At 39.4% G+C, this 26,591-nt stretch overlaps 1 protein-coding gene across 1 annotated transcript in view; it reads left to right on the top strand.

The window, feature by feature from the left end:
* The window catches only part of LOC134646673 (tensin-3-like), a 45,414-nt gene extending 23,854 nt beyond the window's left edge, over positions 1-21,560 (top strand). Inside the window, exons 12-22 of the mRNA XM_063500536.2 lie at positions 10,934-11,081; positions 12,911-13,344; positions 15,365-15,448; positions 15,596-15,724; positions 15,932-16,027; positions 16,268-16,345; positions 17,605-17,682; positions 17,775-17,943; positions 18,039-18,107; positions 19,066-19,095; positions 19,459-21,560. Of these exons, the coding sequence (XP_063356606.2) occupies positions 10,934-11,081; positions 12,911-13,344; positions 15,365-15,448; positions 15,596-15,724; positions 15,932-16,027; positions 16,268-16,345; positions 17,605-17,682; positions 17,775-17,943; positions 18,039-18,107; positions 19,066-19,095; positions 19,459-19,600 (1,457 nt within the window). The 3' untranslated portion in view covers positions 19,601-21,560. The remainder of the gene's footprint in view (positions 1-10,933; positions 11,082-12,910; positions 13,345-15,364; positions 15,449-15,595; positions 15,725-15,931; positions 16,028-16,267; positions 16,346-17,604; positions 17,683-17,774; positions 17,944-18,038; positions 18,108-19,065; positions 19,096-19,458) is intronic.
* The last annotated feature ends 5,031 nt before the right edge of the window (positions 21,561-26,591 follow it).

The raw sequence follows: 26,591 nt of genomic DNA on the forward strand, positions 1-26,591 counted from the left end.
GCACGAAATGTCTCGATAGAAACATGAAAACTCAACACCACAGAGAAAGAACAGCTACAAACTAACAAATAAACAGAGTCATCTCTCTATGACGATTGTTATGATGCTGTTATGGTTGATGCATTGGTAATTGTTGGCATGATGTCAGCACTGCCCTGTAGTCAGGATAAAAGTGAAAGAAGTGGTTTCAAAGTTTTTGGCACAGTGTATTTTCCAACTACTGCAGCAGTCTCAGGTTTTGAAATCTGTCTCCTCCAGTATCCAGACATCATTGCCAAAACTATGTCGCATGGAACATTTATGCACTGCTTGGGAGGTGGGTTCTTTTCTTTTTGTTACCACTGGCAACTTACAAAAGTCTCTTGCATGACATGCCGAAATAAAAGCCACGGCCACAGAAATGGTTGAGTGTTATGGTGAAGTGGATGTGTCATGATGTTTCCTCGATGTTGCATTCGGAATATGTTTTTGCTGCCCTCAAATGGCCAAGTATTCTGACTTTAGTAGCTTTTTCAAATACTAATAACTATAACAAGTAGCTATTTTCAGTTAATTAATTCTAAATAATCACCAAAAAAGTGTATTCACTAAAGAATTTGGCACTATTCTTCACTATTCACTATTCTAGTAAGAATTAAGTACTATGGTTAAAGTAGAGCAATTCAAGGATTTTTTTTACTTACTACCATACTGCACACTAAAATTAAGCACTATCACTAATCACTAAGTTTTTTGTTTGTTTTTTAAATTTTCAGTTCAGTTGTATTTACATAGCGCCAAATCACAAAAACAGTTACATCAAAGCATTTTATATGGTAAGGTAAAGTCTGGACAACAATACAGAGAAAACAGAAAACCCCAACAACCAGATAAGTCCTGTGAGCTAACACCAAAGCACCACTTGCTGCAACCAGTTGGGGCTGAAGGGAGGAAGACAGAACAGGACTAGACAAAAATATCAAGGAATCTGCAGATAGTTGTTGTTAGCATAAGTAGCTGCACAGTGTCAATAACAGGTTCAGAATTTAGAGAAGTTTAAAAAAAAGCTCCATTTCCCTATGGGACAAATTTATTGACAAAGGCTGTTCAGAGACACTGTGCAGATGTTTGACTTTTGCTGTGGCGCAGGAAAGCAAGGGCAAAGATGGAGAAAATCAAACCACAAGATGGAAACTTTTGACAACAGAGCAGACAGAGGGCCTGTTCAGGACACAGGCACCAAGATGGAAAAACCGAAACAAGGATTTTGTTCCTCCATTAATCAACAACTGGTCTGTGTTAAAGCTCTGGCTATGTGAGACTTACCAGAGCATACATTGTCTAGCATGCAAATGCTGATGATGCAATCATTTTTAGTACATCTGCACTTTGGAACCATATGACAAAGCAGGAAGTATGGAATCTATAGGCAGTCCATATGACATGATCTTTGCACAAGGGTGGAGTTTATGGGCAGAGGTGAACAGGGTAAAGTTTACCTCTCAGAAGAACTAAACAATCATATCACTTTTATGGAGCAGCAGAAATGCTATTCATTATTTTGCTGTAACCATTATTTCCACACAGACAGGTTAAAAAAGGTGCAGCATTTTATTTACTTGTTGTTTTAAATTAATTTGAATTTAATTTGAATTAAACTGAATGAATGGCTGTATTAGACTTATCAACATGTCTATTTGACCTACAGTGATTTGAGACAGAAAAAATCAATTGACAAGTTGCTTTTTAGTTAGCATCATACTACTACATGTCTCCACGGTGTTAGAAAGGCTGCAATCCAGGAAAATGAAAAGTTTGCAAATGCAACTCGGCAGTGGTAAAAAACAATTCCCAAATCGGTCTCTGCTATTTTAAAACTACCAACATGTGTGGATCCAATACCAGGAGAAAAAAAAAACATGATTACTTCTCCAGACGGGTTAAGTTTGAGGAATTTCACTTGAACTGATCAAATATCTGGGTTGTTTACATGCTTTACTGATACATGAAGAATACTGATATTCATCTTCACCTTGAGGGAGCTAAAACTGAATAACATGAGCATGTGATGATTGATTTGCATAGTTATGTCATCATATTATGAGTGAAACCATAGCACTGAATCTGACTGTGGTCCATAAAATCATTGTCATCATGACAATTCTCTAATAAAAGCCTGAGCGATGGTCTAGTCCCTTCAAACACAATCTTGATTACTGGACTTTATTTACAGTGTTGTTATTCTTCACTCCCTCTCCTTTGCCATTTTACTGAGTTGATAAAACTGTCAGTCTGAACACTAACAGAGAGCAAAGGAATCTGTTTCACATACAACCTCCTACTAGTTTGTCCTCCCCACAACTTGGACACTAAGTTTCTGAATAGCTGAATGGGAGGAGGAGGAGGAGGAGGAAGGAAGACACCGCAGAAACTCAAATTGATTGAGGTTTTTTTTTTTTTCCAAGTAAGGCCTTACCAGACAGCTGATTGCATTCTGATTTAGGGCCAAGTGATACCAAGAAGAAAGCTGCATGCCCTTCTCTCCCCAGACTCAGACAAACAGTTGATCCGACTGCAGAAAAATGGGCTAAATTTGTTAAAAGTTGTTTTTGGAGATACTTTTGGCAGCTTATCATCTTCATTGATGGTTAGGTCCTGGCTAAGTTGCCCATACAGTAAGGAGACTTAATCATAATTGTATTGTTCAGTTTAGAAAATCAAGAAAGAAAAACAGAAGCAAATGTTTTACATGTGCCAGATGAATTAGATGTGGATCGCGTTGGTTTCTGGCACATTGCTGTGGTTGTCATTTGAAGGGAAGAAACTGACTTGTCTACAAACACTGATCTGTATTGAAAACTGCAAAACGAACAGCAAATTGACACTTTTTGGTTTCAAAGTAAAAGTAGTATCTTTTGAAGCCCATTAGCTAACTTTTAACTTGAAGTCAAACCTTCTACATTTTCCAAGTGCTACTACTGCTCGTCTAGTAGTTAGTGAGTGTTTGGCGACAAACATGAAAAATTATAGGCAGCCATTAAAATCTGTTAGCACCAGAAGCAAACATTAGCAGGTTTTTAGCACAGCAACCAATTTCTCCCAATGAGAGTATATGAAACTATATACTGAAATTTGGCTTTTAGATAAAAAGAAAACATAACAAGAGCCAACATAGCAAAAACTGACTTAAAATACATCTAATGTGCATGGAGATTCTTCACAGAAATATATTAAACAAGCTGAAAAGATATTTCCATCATGCCTTCTGCCTTTCTTTTAGAGGACAGACGTCTTGTTAGAGATGTAGTAATTGTTGTTCCTTCTTCTGTAATGAACGAATACTCCTCAACTGGAGAATTAGCACCAGCAGTTTTTATTCCCCCAACCTAAACATCATCAGTTTGCAGATGGAAATGGTGATTCATGTGCTTTGTTCAATATGCTTTAAAATTGCTGTAGTTTTTGCACATATATACCATCCATTGTATGTAGTTTGTAAATATTTTTGGTAAATTACAAGAAGTTTGGAACTTAAATATGCTTATGTTACTTTGAACTTATTTAATAGATTTGCTGTTGATTTCTAAACAAATGCAGATTTCATTTTGTCTTTTAAGTGATTGTAAGTATTTTGCTATTTATCATCAAAATTCGACTGCATGCTGTCAGGTATCGATCAAACAGGCAAAAAGTTTGAGAAATGCTGTGTACGCACAGAAAAAGTCCATCTCTAAGACCGCAGCATATTTTCAGCCTTCCTGTTGCACACTCAGAATTGGAGTTGTTTATAAACAGGAAACCAGTACTTAAATCATCCAAAAACTCACGTTGGCAGATTTATATATAGAAATTAAGCTTCAACTCAGGGTTTGACTTGTTCTCATTAAAGTTAAGGTTTCTGCTGTCAGGGCTTAACTTTTAAATTGACCGGAATGAACAAGAACCTTACTTAAGCTAAACTATTTTTGACATTATTATTTCTTCATAATACATAGCCTCACTGGGTGTATGGGTAGCAGCAGGTGTCTTCCTCCCCCATTGTTTCTCTGAGAAGCTGCAGTCTGTGATCTCAGTGAACAGCTGTACTGTAACATACTGTGAAACTCCAGACGTGCCAGCCTAAGTCACTCTGTGTGTGTGTGTGTGTGTATTGAATACTTGCACTCTGCATTCCTGTGGTCAGCATGCCGTTTGTCCAGCAGAGCTGCATGCATCCTTGTGTTTATGTATGTGCGTAGGCTCAGCCTTCTCTGCTAATAATGCATCACACAAAGTTCTTCTTTGTCAGATAAAACATTAGCCCGCTGTATCTTTCCTAATTTATTCAGCAGGCTCTGCAGTCTGAGGAAAATATAATCTCCAGATCAGGTTTTATTTTATTGAATAGAATTCATATTTGTTCTAAGCAAGAAGGTATACGGTACATGCATTCACAGTCTGAGCCACCTAACCATCACTCACTGTGATCAGAAAAGTGTGTGTATGCCTGTGTATATATGTGTGTGTGTGTGTGTGTGTGTGTGTGTGTGTGTGTGCATGCATTTGGAGTTGGAGGGGTGGAGGTGCTTGGCAGTTGTGCCCACATGGGCTTGTGCCATCTGGAAAAGGTTTTGCATGGTTTAATGGTAAACTGAAGAGGCTTTGTTCAAGTGAGAGCAAAACAGTGCACAGGAAAACGCTAAAGGAAAAAAAAATCATCCTAAAGTTTCAATGCATAGTTTGTTCAGCCGCTCAATTGGTTACCAACCAAGTTTAGCATATCACGCTAAGAGCTGAAACTGATGAAATGAACAAATTTACAGTGCAACAGGAAAGGAACTGAAACACAAAATGTCATGTGAAAACTTGAGCTCTTTTGGTCTGGACCAAAGTGATGGACCCACCAATATAACTCTGGTATCGTGAGCTACTGTTTTAGGAACAGAAACATTTTTTTCATGCAACACTTTAAGCAGCTAGAAATTACATGTTTCCTGACTTCTTTTTAATAAAGCACAACAAAGACTAAAACTATTTTTTCTGTTCAGCAGTTCAGGGTAAATAACTGTATTTTACCATCTTAATCAAAAATAATAATGTACTTTATGTTTTTTTTCTCCTATGTTGTAAAACTGTAAATTTGGAATTTGTTTTGGTAATTACCAGTACAGTTTATTTAGGGAAGCTGTGGTATAAACCTTAAACTGGGTGGTGGTCTAATAATATGTGCACTGTATGGTAGTTAACAAGAGTCTAGCGTTATTAAATGGTGATTTTAGTCAGAAGTATACTTGATTATTGATTGATTTATTTAGCAAATTAGCAAAAGACCATTTTTCACCTGAACATGAGTAAGGATGACACAAGGAATCTGATTAAATCATTAGTTCCAGCAAATAACTGAGACTTCTAGCTGCCATTGATAGTGTCTCTTGTTTACTGTGAGCAGAAACATGAAACAGTGTGAACCACAGGTTGCTGAGAGTGGAGGTTGGCTCAGCAGTTTAGATTTGGCAAAGATTTAGTTGCTTTTTCTGTTTCCAATGAAGAGGTGACTATCCTTCCCAAAACATCTTCTTCTTCTTTTAACCCACACTATTAACAAAAGTTGATGTCTTACATGCCAACAGATTTTTTTCTTTTTTTTTTGAACATCAAATTATTATCATTTTACTTATTTTACCATTTAGTTTGTTGTGGAGTATATTTGACTCTAGACTTCAATGGCAACATTCAGTCCATTAATTTATACATTTTTTTCTATTGTATGTCTATGTCTGCCTTTATTTGGATGATAGCTGTGATCTTCCTGGACTTGGATGAAAGCTGTCTATCAAAATTCAGTGGACAGATGTTTCACACATAATTCCTTTCAGCTGCTCTTTCCTGGAGTTATTTTTCTTTCTGCTTTACCTTCTTCCAGGCTTCTTTAGACTGGCAAGATTCATTGTACATCTATAAATGTCATCTTCCTGCATCTTTTGCGCTCAAGCAGCCTCCTGCCTACACACTCTGTTACAGTTAGCACTAAGCCTGCTCTTGTTATACCTTCTGCACCTGTGTTTTAGCTTATGTTTATTTATTCAGTAGATGCTTCAAGTGAATCCATGTTGAATGAGACACAATCCAAATAAAAATGTGTTCATGCACTTCAGTCTATCCGGAAAGATAAATGCAGATTAACTCACCTTTGTTGCTTGGAAATTGTGCTCTGGGTTCTGTAGTTTCGGTCTATCCAGTCTGTTTGTATGTAATTATACATAAGGTTATATCCTATGATTTGACTAATAGAATAATACAGTTGGTCTAAGGTGTTATATTTTTGTATCTTTAAAACAACTGAGGAGATTCACCAAAGCCCAGTACTACATGAACAAGCTTTATTTTGAACTGAGAATCATGCAAAGATGGACAAAGCAAAGGATCAGTAATAACAGACTGTTAAGTGGAGAATTTTATTTTTAAGAGCATATATATATATATATATATATATATATATATATATATATATATATATTAGGGGTGCAACGATACACAAAATTCACGGTTCGGTTTGGTTCGATACTTTGGTGTCATGGTTCGATATTTTTTCGATACAAAAAAATGTTCATGCTTTTTTAATTTGTCATTTATTAAAATTATAAATATATATTTTAACTCAAAAGTACAGTTTTTAAATTTAATGTTGCTGAAACGACAAAGTAATAAAAAAATAAATATCTCATGGAAAAATCCCTCATCTTTGGAAAAGAGAGTTTATTACAGAGAAATGGCTCTTTCCAAAATAAAAGCTATACTATATGCTTCTTCTGGGGTATATTCTCAGCAGCATATTAAACATATCAGGTCTCCATAAGGAGAATCATGTGCTAACGGCTGTCTAAATGACTCGGGTAAAGTTTGTAGCATGCGTGCTTGCTGTTTTTGTCTGCTTCCACTTGTCTTTGCACTAGGATGATGTCAGCGTAAATGTGCAGTCATATTCATTGTGTTCCCACTAGTGCTGTCAGCGTTAATCTCGTTGAAATGACGTTAATGCCACAACAAGGCAAATCTCCATTAACGAGTTACCGCGGATCGCCCCGTGCGTGGGGCTGGACGACGTCAACACGTTAACGAGCAAACTGCGCTAACGCAGTAGTTCCCACCCATGTAATTGAGCATTGCGTGGCACATCCGACATACTGTTTTACTTTTGTCCATGACGTGCTTACCTTTAGGCTCATACTTCACATGAAGACCAAAATAGTTCCAAAGGCCAGATCTGAATGAGGGAGGGGGAGGTTCAATTTGCTATGTTGCAACGAGCTTAGCTTCTGTCTTGCTAGCTTCCGCTGCGCTCAGTGGATCTGCGTTCGACAGTGCAGCCTAGGCGGAGTAGTCGAACGCAGATCCACTGAGCTCTCAACACAGACAGCATCGTCAGAAGAAAAGTTGATAAAATACATTAAAAATTTTGTATTGTTCGATACACATGTGTACCGAACCGAAAGCACTGTATCGAACGGTTCAATATCGATACGAGTATCGTTGCACCCCTAATATATATATATGCTCTTAAAAATACATGTCCTGTCCTGCAATGCAGTCTTATAAGAAACTTGTAAAGAAATATATTGCAAGAAAAATCAGTTTTCTATTTTCATACGTAGCACAGGTTGGTTTTTTTTTCATCTTTAATTTGTACCTGCCTGAAAGTGTGTAGCTATGGATACTGTGTAGCATAGCTACTGCCAGTGAAAGGTGTAATAGCAGGCTGTGGATTCAGTCACAGAGCAGAATCTAAGGTCAGAGGTCAGGTTGGGGTCAGCTGGTGTTGCCACACGTATGGCTGTTCTGTAATTAAGCAAACGTGCTGGGATGAGGCGCGATGAGCCACAGATGTGAAAAATCACGGTGAAGATAATCGACCGTGGGAACGGTGGGGAGATGAGAATCGGCTGCATTCTGGGAATCATCCCCAGAGAGGAATATAGACAGTGACTGTGGGAATGGCTGCTGCTCTCCCTTCAGTTTGCGTGTGTTCCCTGTAAGAGACAACAACACCAACACAACCCGGGATTATCTTTGCTTTCTGAACTGCACATTATCGCTTATGTGTGTACATGTGTGTGTGTTTGTGTGCGCCTGCTTTTATTTATGTAACTTTTTGTGCACTGAGCTCTTGACCTTTAACCTTCGAGAGTTCAATTTGAGTGTCAACTGTTACTGTTTGGTGTATCGGATACTGTGTGGGAATGTGGTGTTTGTCAATAAGTACATTTCTTTACATATTTATACATCTTATATTTCTGATACTGCACCACATTTCAGTGATTGGTGTCGCACTTATTCCTCTACAAAACTGATTCACAGAAGATTGTTTCTTAATTTTCAGGCAACATACCAACTATTTCATGGTGTTAGGTTTTCAGGAAGAAGGGTTCACTGTTTTTCCTTCAGTCTTTTAATTTTTCAAAAATAATTTAGATATTTAAGTTCTTAGTTGTGCTGAACAATTAATTTGAAGAGGTCCTTTTGACTCTAAGTATCTGATGTGGGTGCTTTTGCAATAAGTAATGATATTATAACACTAATCTATTTTTTTTTTGCATGAACTACTTTTATCTTTAACTTTTATTAGTATATTTTCTGGACTGTGATGCACTTTTCCTTGTAACATAAAAATAGCATCTTTGCATATGCAAGAATCCATTTATTTTCTCTAAGACCTGCAGACAAATAGCTGTGATGAATAAGCATTCAGATATGACTCTGTAAAAGTCACTCTATAACACAAACAAAAGTCCTTCAAAACTCTGTAAGAAAAGGAAGCCATTTTAGCAGAAGCAGAGGTAGCTGTACCTAGCTTCTATTCAAATTTTGTTATTTGTCAGATGCGTTTAGAAATTCAGTCACCAACTGACCAGAGAAGTGCCAATTCAAGTGGCACCAGTTTATAGTTTAAAGCATACAAAAGAAACTTTTTGATATGTTTGAAATGAGTCATTACCACAGCAGCTGCCATTATATTGAAACTTTGCATTTAAATTTTAGGACATGTGTTATGCCATACAGAGTGTTGGCACTGTAAAAATGTATGTGAACATTAAGCTGTGGGAAATTCATAGCATCATGGCAAGAAGCCATAGCATTTCACTAGTGGCTGATGAAAAATACGCTCATTATTTGCTATATTACTCCTGGATTTAATTTAGAAATGTTCCTTTATACCACTATGTTTTTTGTTTGTTTTGTTTTTTTGTTTATATGCACCAGAATCCAGACACGGTTAGTTAATAATAACAGGACTTGTCACCCAGAGAGTTGATATTGTTTTTTAGGTTACCTTAGGAATTTAGGGACAGAGAAAATGTAAGCTAGTTAACTTTAAGTTTTACTCTTTAAACTGTTGCACAGTTTATTCTGTTACACACACACACACAGTATACTTTACACACTGGGCCTTCTTTGTAACAAATTCTTTGAATTCATTAACTCACTGTCAGCATGTAGGATTATATAATCCACTTGAGATGATGCCGCTTGTCCAGTATGATCACAAACAAAGCTCAGTCAAAATGCCTCCGTCTACCAGTACTTGAATGGAGAGAACGAGCGGAAGAGAGGAAGGGGGGGGGGGCAGCCAGCCAAACAAGGAGCTCTTTATAGTGACTGACTATTTTCACGGTGACTCATCGTAGTTCACAGTCCTGTCTGCAGCCTGAGGAAGCCTGCCCTCATGTTTGCTGAATGACACACTGCATGATCAGAATGCCCAGCATGGATGTTTGGAGTGACCTCCATCCCTCCTGGAACACACACACAGACACACACACACTGTCAATTCACAGAAATGTACTTTCTTGGCAGATTGGCTCCGATAACCTCTCACTAACTCTCTTCTATATGTGCGATTTGAGTTTTAACTGAATGTTAGTCCCGATGGTTACACAGAATTTTTTCTTAAACAAAGCTTAAAAAATGGTCAGTTTGGTAAAGTCAGCACTACTGAAATATCAGTCATGTATACTTTACGTTTAGCTCTTTTATGTAGCAACCTAATTAAAAACAGAAGCCATGTGGGCCTGTTATGTTTTCCTCATTTTCTGTGATAGTCTGGCCATTTAGCAATCCAAGGTGATAGTCCATCCCAGCAGTACTGAGCAATTGCCAATTCACATTATCGATAGTCAACCAAGAAAAACCATAAGTTTGACCTTACCTACATCTTTAGCACAACAACTATAGACTGGGACATTTACAAATACAGTATGTATCTTGGCCAAACTGTTGTGAACTACAACCTCAACTGTGTGCATGTGTCTGTGCAACGATGTAATTGGCTCATATATTTTTGTAGTTCAGCTGTTGATTGGTTCTCTTGGGCGAAGGAAAGGAGAGTCAGCTTTCTCTTTATCAATGCAGAATTCTCCCAGAGATTTCTAACTGGGATTTGTTGAGTGTCCAACAAAATAACCAAGTGCTGTTCAAACCTTCTGTTTGCAAAAGGCAGCCAATCAGAATAAAGTTGGCTTAAAGGTTGTGTGATCTTAATATACTGTGTGACGTGAGCTGCGCAAGATTCAGTTTAGGACAAACAAAAATTATTTTGAATCATGAATCATGCAAAGCTAGTCTACTAGAGTCCAAGAATAAAATATAACAACGGAAATCTAGACAATCTAAGCAAGTCTCCATAAAAGGTGAGAACAAATAAATAAATAAATAATAAATACTTTAATATACTTTAAAGAATTATTCCTTAAATGAACAGTTTCTGTCAAACCTCAACAGGTGTGTTTCAACTCTCAGTCTATAATCCAAACAAAGGTAGGGCCCAAACAAAAGCTTAAACAAGCACCAGTTAGCACTGATTTTGTGGGCTAGTTTCTGGAACTACGTCAAACCCTGGTATGTTTTTTTGTTTTGTTTTGGACACTAAACACAGTAGAATAGCAGTCACTTCATTTTGTATTCCTTATTTTTTTTCCAGATTCCCGGAGTTTCCTGGACAGCATGAACCACGGCAGCAGCTCCACAGAGGGAGAGATATTCAGATCAGATGTTCCTGCTTCCTGTCAGAGGATCTTTGGCTCCATGTGCTCAGTGTCATCGGGCAGCCCCCTCCCACACGCAGACAGGTACACAGACACTTCCATACCCATGCTCACCAGGTATGTTTCCAACGAGCAGTTTTGAATGACCATATGAATGCTGGGTAGAATCATTTCTGAAGTTTTACAGCTGCAAATGCTGTGAGTCTCCGTTCCTACCACACCCCAAAAGCACAAAGGTGTTCTTTTGAGTTCAGATCTGGTCCAGCCACAGAAGCCCATTTTCATGCTCAAGGAACCAGTTTAGGATGAATGAAAATAGCCAATATAACATGATGCACATAGTCAATAACGATACATGCTAAATGTAAACAAACTGATTGTGGCTTTTGAGACATGATTGATTGGTTGATAAGAAGCCTAAATTCTGCCAAGTAAACATTCCCCACCCCAATCCATCAGCAGCAGGAGCAGAAGCTAGACTGTTGATAGAAGGCATGCTGGGGTCATGGATCGCTTCATGCCAAATTCAAATTCTAAAATCTGCAGCCTCAGCAGAAATCTAGATTAGTAGAGATTACCCTCTTGTGAACTTGTACCTTACAGCCTCAAAAATGAAGTGTGGACTTGATTAAAAAAAAAAAGTGTGATAGATCTTGCATAGTTGCACGGCAGTTAGCGCTGTCACCTCACATCAAGAAGGTTTGAAAGTTACAACATGCTGTGTTAATAATTCATCTTCTTAATGATGTTACGTTGTTAAACTGATCATGGGAGATAGTAATAATAATTATATTAATTATTAATTTTAACCTACACTATATTGTCAAAAGTATTCACACACCCATCCAAATCATTAGAATCAGGTGTCCCAATCACTTCCATAGCCACAGGTGTATAAAATCCGGCACCTAGACACACAGACTGCTTCTACAAACATTTGTGAAAGGATCTGTCGCTCTCAGGAGTTCAGTAAATTCCCGCATGGTACCGTGATAGGATGCGACCTATGCAACAAGTCCAGTCCAGTCATCAAATTTCCTCGCTACTAAATATTCCACAGTCAACTGTTAGTGGTATTATAACAAAGTGGAAGTGTTTGGGAATGACAGCAACTCAGCCATGAAGTGGTAGGTCACTTAAAAACCACAGAGCGGGGTCAGTGGATGCCGAGGTACATAGTATGGCGAGGACGCCAAATTTCTGCGGAATCAGTCAGTACAGAACTCCTTCATGCGGCCTTCAGATTAGCTTAAGAATAATGCGTAGAGAGCTTCATGGAATGGGTTTCCATGCCAAAGGAGCTGCATCCATGCATTACATCACCAAGTTTTCTGGAGTGATGAATCAGGCTTTGTCATCTGTCACTCTGATGGACAAGTCTGGGTTTGGCGGTACCAGTAGAATGGTACTTGTCTGACTAACAGTTTGGGGATGGCCCTTTCCTGTTCCAACATGACTGCACACCAGTGCACTAAGTAAGATCCTTCAAGACATGGATGAGGGTGTTTGGTGTAGAAGAACTTGACTGGCCCAGAGTCCTGACCTTTGGGATGAATTAGAGTGGAGACTGTGAGCCAGGCCTTCCTATCAAACATCACTGACCTCATGAATGCGCTTCTGAAGAATTGTCAACTACTCCCATAAACACACTGCTAAATGTGGAAAGCCTTTCCTGAAGAGTTGAAGCTGTTATATCTGCAAAGGGTGGGCTGACAACATTTTAAAGGCTGTGGATTAAGAACAGGATGTCACTCCAGATCATAGGCCTGTGAAGGCAGAAGCCAGTACTTTTGGCAATATAGTATATGTTGGCTGTAACACTTCACACTGATGCATTGCCTGACCTTGTGTTTTTCTTTTGTCTTTTTTATGTGTATGCCTTTAAGTCCACATCATAACCTTCTCTCCCACAGCTCCACTCCTCCTCCAGTGTGGCACGACCATACTTCAAACTCCCTGAACTCCCCGTATCCTTCCCAGCCATCACCTCCTCTATCTCTCAACTCTCCCAATGCCCACAGTTCTCCTCATGGGCCTGCAGGGGCCCACAGGGGGAGGGACAGCACAGACTTGTCCTCATTATTGTTGGGGAATGGTGGCCTGGAGGAGAGCCTGCTGGAGGCAATGGAGGGCCTTGGTAGTTTTAACCTGCTTGGAGAGGAGGGCCTTGCTCCACTGTTGCCTGAGAAAAGAAGGGGAGGTGAAGGGGGAGAGCTTAGCTCCCGCTCCCCTTCACTGAGTGGATATTCTAGCCCTCGTAGTGGAAGCAGTCTCAGCATCCCTTTCTCATCTTCCATGACCCCTGACCCCCTAAGAGGAATCAGTGGGGCCTCGTCACCTGGAGCAGGTAAACTGTCCCACATAGATTCTCTGAATGTGGCACTGATAATTTATTTTCTCTGTTCCTGACATGAACATTTCAAACTATAAAGATAGCTTTATTAAACTTCATATGGAAATTTCTCACCACCCCAAACCCAGTCTTACTATTAACAACTTTCTGAACCAGAACCACACAAATGCAGCAAGCATCCTAAACTGAAGATGACTTTCATTTCCTTGACCAGATACATCAGACTGTGCACTGCACCAATTGGCTTTCTTGAACTGTCCTTGTCAAATCAAACATCCAAAACTATCCTTTTGGTTTATTGAGCTGGGGATGTTACAGGATATGGTAAAAACAGGAGAGATTTATATTACAAAGTTGATCCAGTGGGGCATTTTATGCTTCCACCTCAGGATTGAAGGTGGATTCTAATATCAAAAGAATCTTTGTTTACATTAAAGTAAAACAGAAAATGCTTCACTGAGTTGACAACAGTTGAAGGAGAAAAAAAAGGCTAAATGCACACATCAGGGAAAGCACCAAATAACAACAGTCGCTTCAAGGTGCTTTATCAGAATCAGAATCAGAAAGGGTTTTATTGCCAAATGTTGAGCAGGTTTACAACATTAGGAAATTGCTGCGGTACTTAGTGCAAAACATACTGTCACACAATGCTTAAATAAACATAAAAATAAAAATTAAAAGTGCTAAGTAGATAGATATATACATGAATGCAGGTGGTGATCAGTGCAAAAATGGAATGATGCAGTGAACACAGTGTAGGGTCATGTGTTAGTGGTGCGAACAGTCATATGGTTGTTGTTCATGAGTCCAATATTGTAAGGCAAAGACCCTACAAATAATAGAGAGAAAAATCCAACAATAAGATGACTCGCTTTGTGCAAGCACTTGGTGACGATGGGAAGGAAAAACTCCCTTTTAACAGGAAGAAACCTCCAGCAGAACCAGGGCTCAAGGAAGAGTGGCTATCTGCTATGACCACTTGGAGGTGAGAGAAGAGAGACAGAACAAAACAGATGCTGTGGAAGAGAACCAGAGATTAATAATAACTAATAACTAATAAATTTCTCACCCGCTATGTGTAAACACATAGCGGGTGAGAAAGGTAGTGAAGAAGAAACACTTCTGCATTAAGGAAAAGCCCCCGGGAGCCTACAGCTATTGCAGTGTAACTAAGAGAGGATTCAGGGTCATCTGATCCAGCTCTGACTATATGTTTTATCAAAAAGGAAGCTGGTTCCACACAAGAGCAGCCTAAAAGCTGAAGGCTCTGCCTCCCATTCTTCTTTTAAATGCTGTAGGAATAGAGGGAGCAACAGTAATCCAGAAGTCTGAGAGCAGTCTGTGCTCTGTTGGGGTGATATTATGGTACTATGAGGTCTTTAAGATAAGATGGGCACTTCTCCTCATTTACAATGAGAAGTGTTTTTCGAAAGCTCAAATATGTCAAAACAGGCATGTTTGAACAGCTAGCTAATTAAGGTGTAAGAGTGTTTGAAATGTAATAACAAAGAGCCCAAAATAATAATGTGTATAATGTAAAGCTGTTTTCAGAGTCAAATCTGGAAGACAGAATTTGTTTCATAATGGGAATGATATCCCATTACTGTCTGTCCAGCATAGTCACTCAGTTCAACAACCATAGTCATGTTTAATTTCAGGGAGAAAAAGCTGAGTCACTCACAGGTCTTTTGCCTTTTCAATCCAATTAGCTAATTTCATGTTTTATATTATAATATGTTAAAATGATCAAGGCTATTTAGGAACATGATTCAAACGTGACCACATGTTGGCTGTTAACTTACCGTTGGTCACTAGTTAGGTTTTGTTACAGAAAGATTAAGAGAAATCTTAATCTGAGTTGTAAAGTGGTGGCACCAAAAATCACGAATCAGGCTAACTGAAGATATTTTTTTTTGTGTGGCTACACGGTGTACTCACCCTTTAACTGTGAGTCTGGTCATATTTGGCTCAAAGGTGTGAAACCTAACAGAGAGCTTTAACCTGTGTCTTGCAGACTCTGGCAGTAAGCAGGACACTGTGAAGTTTGTTCAGGACACTTCCAAGTTCTGGTACAAGCCCGACATTTCCAGAGACCAAGGTAAATATTGGTCTTGGACCACAGCGGTTAATGGCCACTTGTGAGAAGATAATACACCCTTGTGCAAAGGTTTCCTCTATGTACAATGCAGACTGAGTCTAACTTTAGCTTATCTCTGCTTCCTCCTTCTGTTGACCTACTGAACAGCCATCGCGGTGCTGAAGGACAAAGAGCCGGGTTCGTTCATTGTCAGAGACAGCCATTCATTTCGCGGCGCATACGGTTTGGCCATGAAGGTGGCCACACCTCCTCCATCAGTGGTACAGAGCAAAAAAGGTGGGTTGAATGCCATGTTCTGCATACACAAACTTTCTGTGAGCTGCCAAGAGAGCACTGCAAAAATGATATTTAAAGGTGCAAACCTCAGCACTGTGAGTCAGCTAAATGGGAGTGTGCTTTCTTGTATTTTGGACTTTTATCACTATTTTAATTTACAGTTCATGTTAATTAAATATTAACCTTTGATGAGGCCATGTTTTGCAGGAGGAGATCTGTCTAATGAGCTGGTGAGACACTTCCTGATAGAGTGCACACAGAAAGGTGTTCGGCTTAAAGGATGCCCCAATGAGCCTTACTTTGGTGAGAACACTGCACACGCTATGATCCAGATTAAATACCTTTTTTATAAAAGTAAAACATAACAGCCTTGACCTGATCAAAGTCTAACTACAGCTAGGAGAGCAGCATGCTTCCTCATAGCTGTTTAAAGTCCATCCCAGGTCATAACAGACAAGCACCATGCTGCTCCCTACTGGTCAGCACACTGGAGTGCAGCTGACTCATCTCAATAGTCATGCGCATGATGATTTTTGTTGACAGGAAGTCTCACAGCGCTGGTGTGTCAACACTCCATCACACCACTGGCTCTGCCCTGTAAACTCATCCTGCCTGACAAAGGTAACGAAATATGAATTTATATCACAGAATGGGAACACAAGTGGAGCTGGGAATCGATTAACTCAGTCAGTTAAGCACAGGATATTACAAAAGGGGCACTGCAATGAAGATGCTTTAAATACAGTACTGTGCAAAACTCCTGAGCCACCCCTAATTTCTGTATATTTGGTTCAAGTGATCCAGACTTTCTTGTCATTTTCAAAATGGTCTTGATCAGTAGAAGTGGAGTTCTTTGGGCTTTTTGATTGGCTGTGAAAGTTTTACTTTGGACATTGGCTGCTTTTTTTCAGCCCAGGCCTCGTCCCTGACCATTTTCAGAGCAAGTTTTTTGTTTGTTTGTTTATGAAGCCACTTAAATCATTCTAGCATAAAAAGTCACTGCTTTTCCTAAATGTTTTCATTCTTTGTTTGACATCTGTATATGAATAAAACAGTGCAGTAAATACCTAAATACATTTCCAAATGGAGTGTAGCAAAAAGAAAAATGCTTTGATACATTTTGCTGAAGAACTCATGGGCCATATCTCACGCTATTAAATTTCTCTCCACACTTTGCTTGGATGGAGCTGAATCTGCTGATATAGGCTTACATTTATTTCCATCTATATTTTCTTATATATTCATTTTGTTTACTTTTTGCAAAATATGCAAGACAAATGTTTTCAAATTAGTTCCTGGTCTTTGAAAGTCACTCGGATTTCCAAATCATTTTATCTGGAACACGCTTGTCATAGTTATTAGGAACTGAATTTTATGAGTGGATTTTACGTTGTTTGCAAACAGCAAGACTTTGATTTTTAAAAACCAATTGTTGTTTTCCTTTTTGCATATTTTTGTACAGTTATGGTTACAGATTCTCCCAGCGTGTCAGTACGCTTGTATTTTTAGGGATTCATTTACACCAAGCTCACCCTGAATCAACTCCATCAGTCAAGGCTGACTATGGCCCAAAGAAAACTGGACGGGCCACAATTGGGCTAAAGAATGTTGCCATGTACAGTCGTTGTATGCTCTTTCTGACGTCTCGACATGTGACTACGATATATTCAAAAAGCCCAAGCTGAGAAAAATACTTCAGTTAGATGGTTTATCCCCACACTTCTGAATATTCACAAACTTTTACACTACCATGTACTAGAGATGAAGCAGGAGTTATGTACCTCATGTCTGCTTGGTTACAAATGCAGTTTGTTTTGTTAACGCACTGGTGTAATTTGTGAGTTTTTCCAAGAGAGCTCATCACTATCTTGTGTTTGCAGATCCACTAGAGGAGCTGAATGACTCCTCTACACAGACAGCAACAAACTCAGCAGCTGAGCTTCTCAAACAAGGAGCAGGTACGACATTTTAAATTAATTTGTGCGCACAGGATATTCATTTATTTTCAGCAGAAGCTTGTCAGACTTGTTCTTTCTTTGTGTTGTTGTAGCGTGCAATGTGTGGTACCTGGGCTCCGTAGAGCTGGAATCTCTCACGGGACACCAGGCGGTCCAGAAGGCGACCACAGTCACGCTCTCCATGGATCCTCCACCTCCCTCCACTGTCGTACATTTCAAAGTCTCAGCGCAGGGAATCACACTCACAGACAACCAGCGGAAGTGAGCATTTTGTGCACCTGCAGGCCAAACATACACAAACACACACCGATTAGAAATCTGATGTGTTCACACAGACTCTTTGTTTGACCCTGCAGGTTGTTCTTCAGGAGACACTACGCTGTCAACACTGTCATATTCTGTTCTCTGGACCCGCAGGGCAGGAAGTGAGTACTGGACATGGATAACAAAAATGCAGCTTTGCACACACTTCAAGGCATCTGTGTAACAAAACAAAGAGAGGTTTCTCCAGGTTCAGTCTGTACTCATGAAGTAGGCGTCTGATACTTACAGGACTATGGCTGAAACATGGCTTTCAAACTGTGAAAAAAAAGCTTCTTGGGTCACTGTTAACATCCCTTCATGACCCACTTTAAAGTCATTGTGTGAGAAACATAGGATGCTAACTGCTACTAAAGACAACATGAACAGAAAGTGTGCTTTGGAATAACACAACTAGTATAATTCAGCCATGGTAGCAGCATGCATATCAGTGCATATCCACATATGCATTTCTATAAACTGCATATATAAGATGGATATAACTTCCAAGTCTAAAACGTCTCTCAAAATGATTGAAGAAAAATATGATTTGTTATTTAATTCAGTATTTTTCTCATGTAAATGGATAATTAAGCCATGCTGTTTCCAACACTAATTCTAAAAAGAGAAGAGAAGAACCATATATCACTTCTTGCAAAGAAAACTAAAAAAATAAATAAAACAAGTAAAGCAACTGAAGTTATAAAAGCCTAATAGTCCAGCATTACTGCCATGTTAAGATGGGTGCGGATGGATACCTGGGAAGAATGCAATATTTTCCAAAACAGCAAACAAATTTTTAAGAATTCACAGAGTTTAAAGAATCGAAACAGACTCTGGCCAATGTTTACAGGAAAATGAGTACAAAAAAGTGAACAGGTTATATTACTGAAGAATGGGAGACGTTTGATGGAAAAGTGGTGAAAAACACATCCTCAGTTTGTACCTGAAATGTCCTTTTTCGTATCAATGAGACTTTAATTTCATTCATCAGGGTTACCTTATCTAAACTCAACTCACTGAACATATTGTGTCGAAAGCTGACACAAGTGTCATGATTTTAATTTCTTCTGTCCCAAACAGGTGGACACGAGACAGCGGCTCCACTGCAAAGTAAGTCAGCTTTAGAAAGGGTCTTCTCGTGCATGTTGTCAGTTAATCAGAGTGTGCATCATGGTTAGAAAAATCATATGAATTTCTTTTGTAAATGTACTAAAGCTGATTAAACTGTAGAGCAGGTTCAATATCCATATCAATCAATATCAGTGGTACTCATTTTGAAAATCCAGTTGTTTTGTTTAATCTTTGAACTATTGCTAAAAATGTCAAACAAATGGAGTCTTACTGTACTTTGGTGAGGACCACAGCTCGTTTCCATCTAATCCATGTTTGGCGTTAAGTCTCTGTTCTGAGAGGTGAAAAGTTTCCCTGCTGTTGTGTAAATTTCTCTTGTGTGTCTCTCTCGTTTTCTTCCAGGATCTTTGGATTTGTTGCAAGAAAATCTCAGAGTGAGACTGAAAATGTGTGCCATCTGTTTGCTGAGCACGACCCTGAGCAGCCGGCGAGCGCCATTGTCAACTTTGTCTCGAAGGTCATGATCGGGTCGCACAAGAAGTAGCGAGAAAGAGACTTGAGCAGTGGAGTAAAGAACTTGGACTTATAGGAATCCTGCCCAAAAGTCATATAAATATGAAAAACTTTGAATCCTTACACTCCAGCGCCTTCAGCTCCTATTCCTACCTGCGGAGTACATTTGTCTTTTGCACTGCAGGATGCTAGAAAGTCAGTTCACATTTTGGCTATTTTATTGAACCTTTATTTTGAAACTTATTCTAAACGCACTTATGACATTGATCTTGCTTGTGGCAGACAGTGAAAACTGCCCATTGTAACACACTTATTTCAAATCAAGGAATATTAGATAGTCCGCACACAAACACATATTTCTAAACACAATTCCAATTCTGATTTTTCTGTGTTTTACTTGTAAAAAGAGTCAAAACAGGTTTCATCATCAGCTTTGTGTAAACTAATTGTTATGTTCAGTGAAACCAACAATATTTTAGCATGACAGGCAATATTTTGGTTTCCCTGTACTTAAGATGAATCATTTATGTCATGTTTATGTATTGGTTGAGATATTTATCCATTTTAAAGATGTGTCATTGTCTTTATTTTCCCAAAATATATTTGTCATATATTTTTTGTATATTAACACATATTGTACATTAGCATTAAAGGAAGTGTACTTAAGAATTTATGGAGTTTTCTTACAAATTGTGGAAAAATACTTTGTAATGTTTTACACAGTGAGCTATTACATATACAGTTGTTCATGTGTCTTTTATTGATCCAGTTTGTGTACAGTTATTATGCCCTAAATTTTCTCTTTGGATCTTTTGATGAATGTCGATGAATCTCTGATGTATTGTTACTGTTTCCATGTTACAAAATGGTTTTTTCCATTCAATTACTGGAGCATGTCAAAGATTAACTTTTGTTTGTTTCTGTCGCTCTGATGTAAAGCCAAAAATAGAGTGTACCGTTTCAGTCCACCGCAGCTTAACAGTTTGATCCTGAGAGCAGACACATGTCCCTTGACAGTTTCACCTGCCCATTCAAACTCTGCCCAATCAGACATGCAGAGCTACCCGGTGTAGTGACCCCTTATGATTAAGCAAGCTGAAAGTAACTTCAGATCAACTGATCTCAATGTCATCACATTGGCTCACTCATTTAGGTCACAGTATTTAAGCTCCTGTAGCCTGTCTACAGTTATGTATCTGCAAGCCGTTTTGCAACCCACCTTCCCCTCAGATCCTTCTTTCTAGCTCCATCTGAGTTAATCACTGTCATCCCTGTGCTGGTTTCCTCATGTGAGAAGTCTTAGATCACTGCAAAATTTTAATCACTGCAGGTGGAAGTGATTTAAATGGGGACAGTGCAATCAAACTGGAGATGGTGGAGTGGTAAATTGACTGATTCTTACACACTGCTTTTGTAACTCCTGAGCACTCAAAGTGCTTTATAGAACTTGCCTCATTCACACCAGCACTTGTTTCTGTGCTTTTTCTATCTGACATTCACATCAGGGAGCAGCTTGGGGTTAGTATCGTGCCCAAGGATATTTGGCATGCAGACCGGAGCAGGAAGGATTTGAACTACCAACTTTCAAATTAGCAGATGACCTTCTCTACCTTCTGAGCTACAGCTGCCCGAGTCTGGATGAGTGTCAGAAATGTATAAAAGAATGGAAATGCCATTCTTCTTTAACTATATTGTTATTGACTAAAATTTCTTTCTTTTTTTTTTCTTTTTTTTTTTTTAGCAAAAACTAGTTAACTGTGATGATTATTTTGAAGTTCCTTTTGAGATTAATTCCATGTCCTTCCTTTTCTGAATTTTACAATATGATAAAATCCCACAAGAGCTTCCTCTTCCTCTCATTCTTAGGAGCAATAATAATGTTCCCTCTGCTTGATTTAATCAAGTTTTAATTTGGTTTTTAACACTTTGAGAATGATTGAGTGACTGATCAGAAACAGTTGAGCAGTAAAAAACTATTAAATAAAGATGATTTAAATGCCATTCACTATTTATTAATATTTCTACCAAGCCTCCTTATGGATGAGTTGAGCGCATAGATGAATACATATAACCGTTGTTATAAAAAAGGAAGAGCAATTTTTCATTGATGTATGTAACCCGAATTAGTTTATTTTGCTTATTTAACTAGAAAGAGTGTGTTTGGTGTATATAATGTGAAAAACGATGTTCAGTAATTTTGTGTGAGGATTTTAAAAACCATTGTGTAGTTTGCAGCATTGTCAACAGATGGCAGCAGTCAGTCGCCATATCTTATACTGAATCCAGAACTCTCAAGTATTGCTTAATTTTCTGATGTTTCTTGGTTTCGTTTTCCTGACTCCACTCGTTTTCATATTAGAATACTGCAGACCAAACTGAGCAGGTCCGCAAATGCGCGAGGAACCACCCTCCTGAAAACCAGCCGATGCCAGTGTGTGTCCAAGCTTGCGTCTCAAGAGGGTGAGGAGTATCCTTGGGACACTTGTCATAAAAGGGTGCTTTACATGCCTGTTAGGACTCAGGGGGCCTCACAGATTGACTGATGTCTGTCTGTGTCTGTATGTCGCGCCTTGCTTTAGGAGGCCAGATCATCAGATACCAGCTCTGAATCGGGCTCTATTCAAGTTCTTGCTCAGTGGGGAGTGCTGAGGAACTGGAAGTGGGACACGCTGCCGTCCTGCAGTCCTGCAGTCCTGCCTGGCTTGGAAGGACAGCATGGAGGGTGGGGGTGGGGGGTTGGGGTAGTTATGGTGTGTGTGTGTGTTGGGGTGGGGGTAGTTGCTGGTGGTGGATGACCTCACCATTAGGGGAAACTTTCCCACAGCCTGAACACAAAGAAGGCCGTCAAAAGGTAAAAAGGATGAGAAAGAATAGAAATTTAACACAGTGTGTAAAAAAGGAGGCAAAGTGCGGAAGAACAGTTAGTGGATGAGAAAGAGGCTGTGTCGAAGAGGGACTCGTGTTCCCTTTTCAGCAATTCAGAGATTTGGAGGCTTGATAGAGGCTCTGCTTTCACTCTGACAGGCCTGACATAGACTCCGCTCACAGCAGCGACCCTCAACCCGGCTCTCATTCCCTCTTTGCTGAGTCACCTGCTGCCATTTTGTTTCCCAGCTGGACATCTGCTTGCACTTCCTGTTGCACTTCCTGTCAGACAGCTCGCCGGCACCTGGTCGCACGGTGGTTTTCACAGTAGCCACCACCGCCGCCGCCGCCGCTACTGGACGACACCACATTCCTGGCATTGCTCGCCCCGAATGGTGTTTGGAAATCCAAAGACCAGCTTCCGTTGGGGAATGCCACCCTCACAGAGTCCCTCTCAGCCTCTGATCCCCAGCCTCGTCTCACTTTATTTGAGTTAGCTATTTAAAGCCCATGCTAAGTGTGCTGCTGGCTGCACAGGGAAGCAAACACACGCTCCATCTCGCACGGTAAAACCACACCACAAATAATCCCTCTCCTATTTTTATTTTGAGCAGGGCTGAAGGGATATAGCCTGCAGGGATGACTGGAAAGATGGGCTGATTTTGTTTATGTGTCATTTCATGATCATCCCTGGCTGATTAGACGGTATATAATAACTAAGCAGCTAATTACAGGGGAAAAAAGTCAAGTAACCAACATGACTAAATATTTAAATATTGACTTTTTTATTTTTGTTTTTTATCTGACAGCTATGGTAACATGTTGAATAGAGATATTGTATAAGGAACACATTCAACTTAGAAATGTACAACATTGGCTTACTAAATTTTCTGATCATTCAAATGTAGAATTATATTTAGAAACTTGTCTTTAATCAGCTTGGGGAATCAGTCATTAGGCATTTTTAGAGTGGAGTGTGCATTTCTTTGTGTTTTAACGTAACAGGAACTACCAACCATCAAATTACTTGGAACCCTTTATTACTTTGACCACTTTATTGGGTTTTTTTAGCTCCTAATTTCGAGTGGGCACTCTAGAAAAGAACCTGGCATAGGTGTGTGGTGACTGCTCAAGGTGTAAAGATATGTTGACTGCTGCTGAAAGGGTAACTGCAATTTACCCTTTGAATTAAAAACAAAACAAAACAACCTGTAATCATTCGATCACTAGACTAGCTGTGTAGACGTAACAATGAAACAAACATGGCACATCAGTAAAGTCCAGGTTTTACTAACAGTTCCTGCAACTGAGGACAAACACCCCGGCTGTAAATGTAAAAAATTGCTAGCACTGACTCTCAACTGTCTGGGGCATCCCCACACTGCGTAGATGTAGAGAGTAAATGATGAAGCAGAAATTAAAACTAGTATCTTTTATAGGATGTTAGGATCCTTATACTGGTAACGTGAGCACAAAGCATTCCTTAGTCAGGTTTTTGGCAGCGTAAGTGTTACAGTGAGCTGAAGACCACCAGAAGAAGCTTGCTGTAAGGTTACTGGCGTCTTGCATGCATATAAAGAAGACAGTCTTGTTGTAATGTTTTAGTGTGTATCTTAAAACAACATCCACAGTCAGTGTGAAACCCAGTAACCTTGACCTATGATTTGCCACTTAAGCAATTTTTAAACATGAACTTCAGTATTTCAGTATTTTTTTGCAGTATTTTCCACTGTTGTCTTTTCTCACTCCACAGCTGATGACTTCTTACTATGGGAAATACTCCATAAGGATTCAACAGTTCAGCTGCCTGAAGCTGCATGAGGCTGCACATTCGGTAGCAGTAAATTCAGGAGGCTATAAGCTGTGCAACCTGGCATCACTCTAACCTTTTACATGTAAGTTAGCAGGTTAAAGGAAGGCTGAAACAATTGTGTCTCACATTTTCTTACACCTCTAAACTACTAGAGAAGTTACGGTCTGAAGCGCATACTGAAAATGTCTTTATAAACCCGGCAAACCAGGTCATTGGAACTACATATTGTTTATTCAGTGGCTTACTGGCAATGCACCCTTTGCATTCCCATTTGATGAACACAGAACATGAATGCATCATAGATTTATGGCTCTGAGACATCCAGGCGTCAGTATTTTGTGTGTGTGGCACACTTTCACAGATTTCACACAGCTATGTCTCATGAGCTACACACACACACACACACACACACACGCACACACACACACACACACACACACACACACACACACACACACACACACACACACACACAAAGTGATATATCCACTTGCACACCAATCAAGGTTTGTGGCCTACGTGAGCTCCGGCACATGCTGAGAAAACAGTGCCTTTATGGCTGTCCTCCTCATTGCATTGTCTCCAGTATAACTGATTGAAACACACTGTTTCACACACATACACAGGCACGCAAGCACACACAAAAGGTTTGGTACTTGGGTATCAGCGTCAGTCTTAATGAACCTGTCTCCAGGGGGCGGGGCTAGGGTAATGTCCCACACAAAGAGCTCCCGCTGGGCCGCTGAGCCAACCAGAGGCCAACAGATTAACTTGCATTACATCAGCATCTCCACAATACGCCTAATGAGGGAGGGATTATGTCCATATGCCTGAGTGTGTAAATGTGTGTGTCGGCTCTCCTGGCACTATTGCATCACTAATTAAATGCGATGACTCACTTTTGCTGATTCAGCGTCCATTCAGCTGTGCAAATTTAAGAAGCACACACAGATGTATATCTTAACATGTAGACTGTGTGCCCCTGAAGCTGCACCAGAGGTGGGAAACAACAAAGTACTCTGTTACTAGGCATGGGAATTGAAAAGTACAATTTCAATTCCATTATCGATATAACTTCCTTGTTGATTCATGTATCAATTCTCATTGGGTTCTCATTGGCTCCGCTTTGAGTATCACCACCATCAAGCAGCAATAAAAACATTCATGCAAATGTTTGTGCATGTAGGAGGTATTTGCCCTCTTTCCTGTGATCCGTGTTGGGGTTGTTATTCAGAAAAAGTAATTGTTACTCATATTACACAGAAAACCTTTCTTGAAAGAAATTCAGTGCATTACTTTCACATTTCACATTACATTACTTTCACATTTCTGTGTAAAATGACCTGTAACACATATTTCATAACTTCATAATTAGCATTTAACAAAATAAAGCTGAGGCTACAGTCCCACACATCAACACATATCCTAATGAATACACACATATAATATGTTTTTTCTCTTAGTATTTATGCAAGAACACGAAGCCACTAACACCACGAGCAAAGATGGAAACGATCGCCACAGTGATTCTAGTTTAGAAATATGAACAGGCTGAAATGGAGGCTGCAGCCTGACTACTCATCACTGCCTTTTAATCACAGAAGATCAGGCTCTGCTGTGCTGGAGTCTGCATACGATAATATACAAAAGATACGAAAATCACTTTGGGTTCTTGGCGAGCTTAGCATTAGCATGCTGTCTTTGCTTGGCGCTTGCAAAGAGCTGAAGTTGTGTTAGCAGCATCATGCAGTTGTTTCTGTCCTTGATGCAGTTTTCACTTTACCATCACGCCCTCGTACTTTTGTGTATTAAAATTAAAATATTTTTCATATCTGCACTGAAGATTGTGCCACTAATTTCCTCCTCCAGCAGAAGAACTGAAATCAGCTGATTGTAGCACACAGGATCGATAGGCGAGCAGATTAACAATTCTAAGGAATGTGACTACGATTCCCATGCCTATTTGTTACTGTACTTAAAAAGAGGTATATGTTCTTTACTTTAGGCATTTATTTTTCAGGCAACTTTTAACTTGTATTCCTTAAATTTTAACACAATCATCTGTGCTTGCTACTGCTTACACTTTCATAACAAACTTGTTATTTTAGGTTTGCATACAAGGGAAGTTTTTGTTTCATGTCACTGCATGCCTTCCAGCCCTCAAACTGAATTCAACTAAAAGAAGGGACAATAACAAAGACAATCCTGTTGATGTAGCCATCATTGGTACTTATCGCACATACCAAGATGATGTGTTGTACTATACTCTGGGGTTAAAGTGTGCCGGAATGATCTGAAATGTTATTTTTGGTGCAGGTGTCCAGAACTTGTATTGTGGCAATTT

The sequence above is a fragment of the Pelmatolapia mariae genome, linkage group LG17 (genome assembly GCF_036321145.2).
Source record: "Pelmatolapia mariae isolate MD_Pm_ZW linkage group LG17, Pm_UMD_F_2, whole genome shotgun sequence".
Lineage (NCBI taxonomy): Eukaryota > Metazoa > Chordata > Actinopteri > Cichliformes > Cichlidae > Pelmatolapia > Pelmatolapia mariae.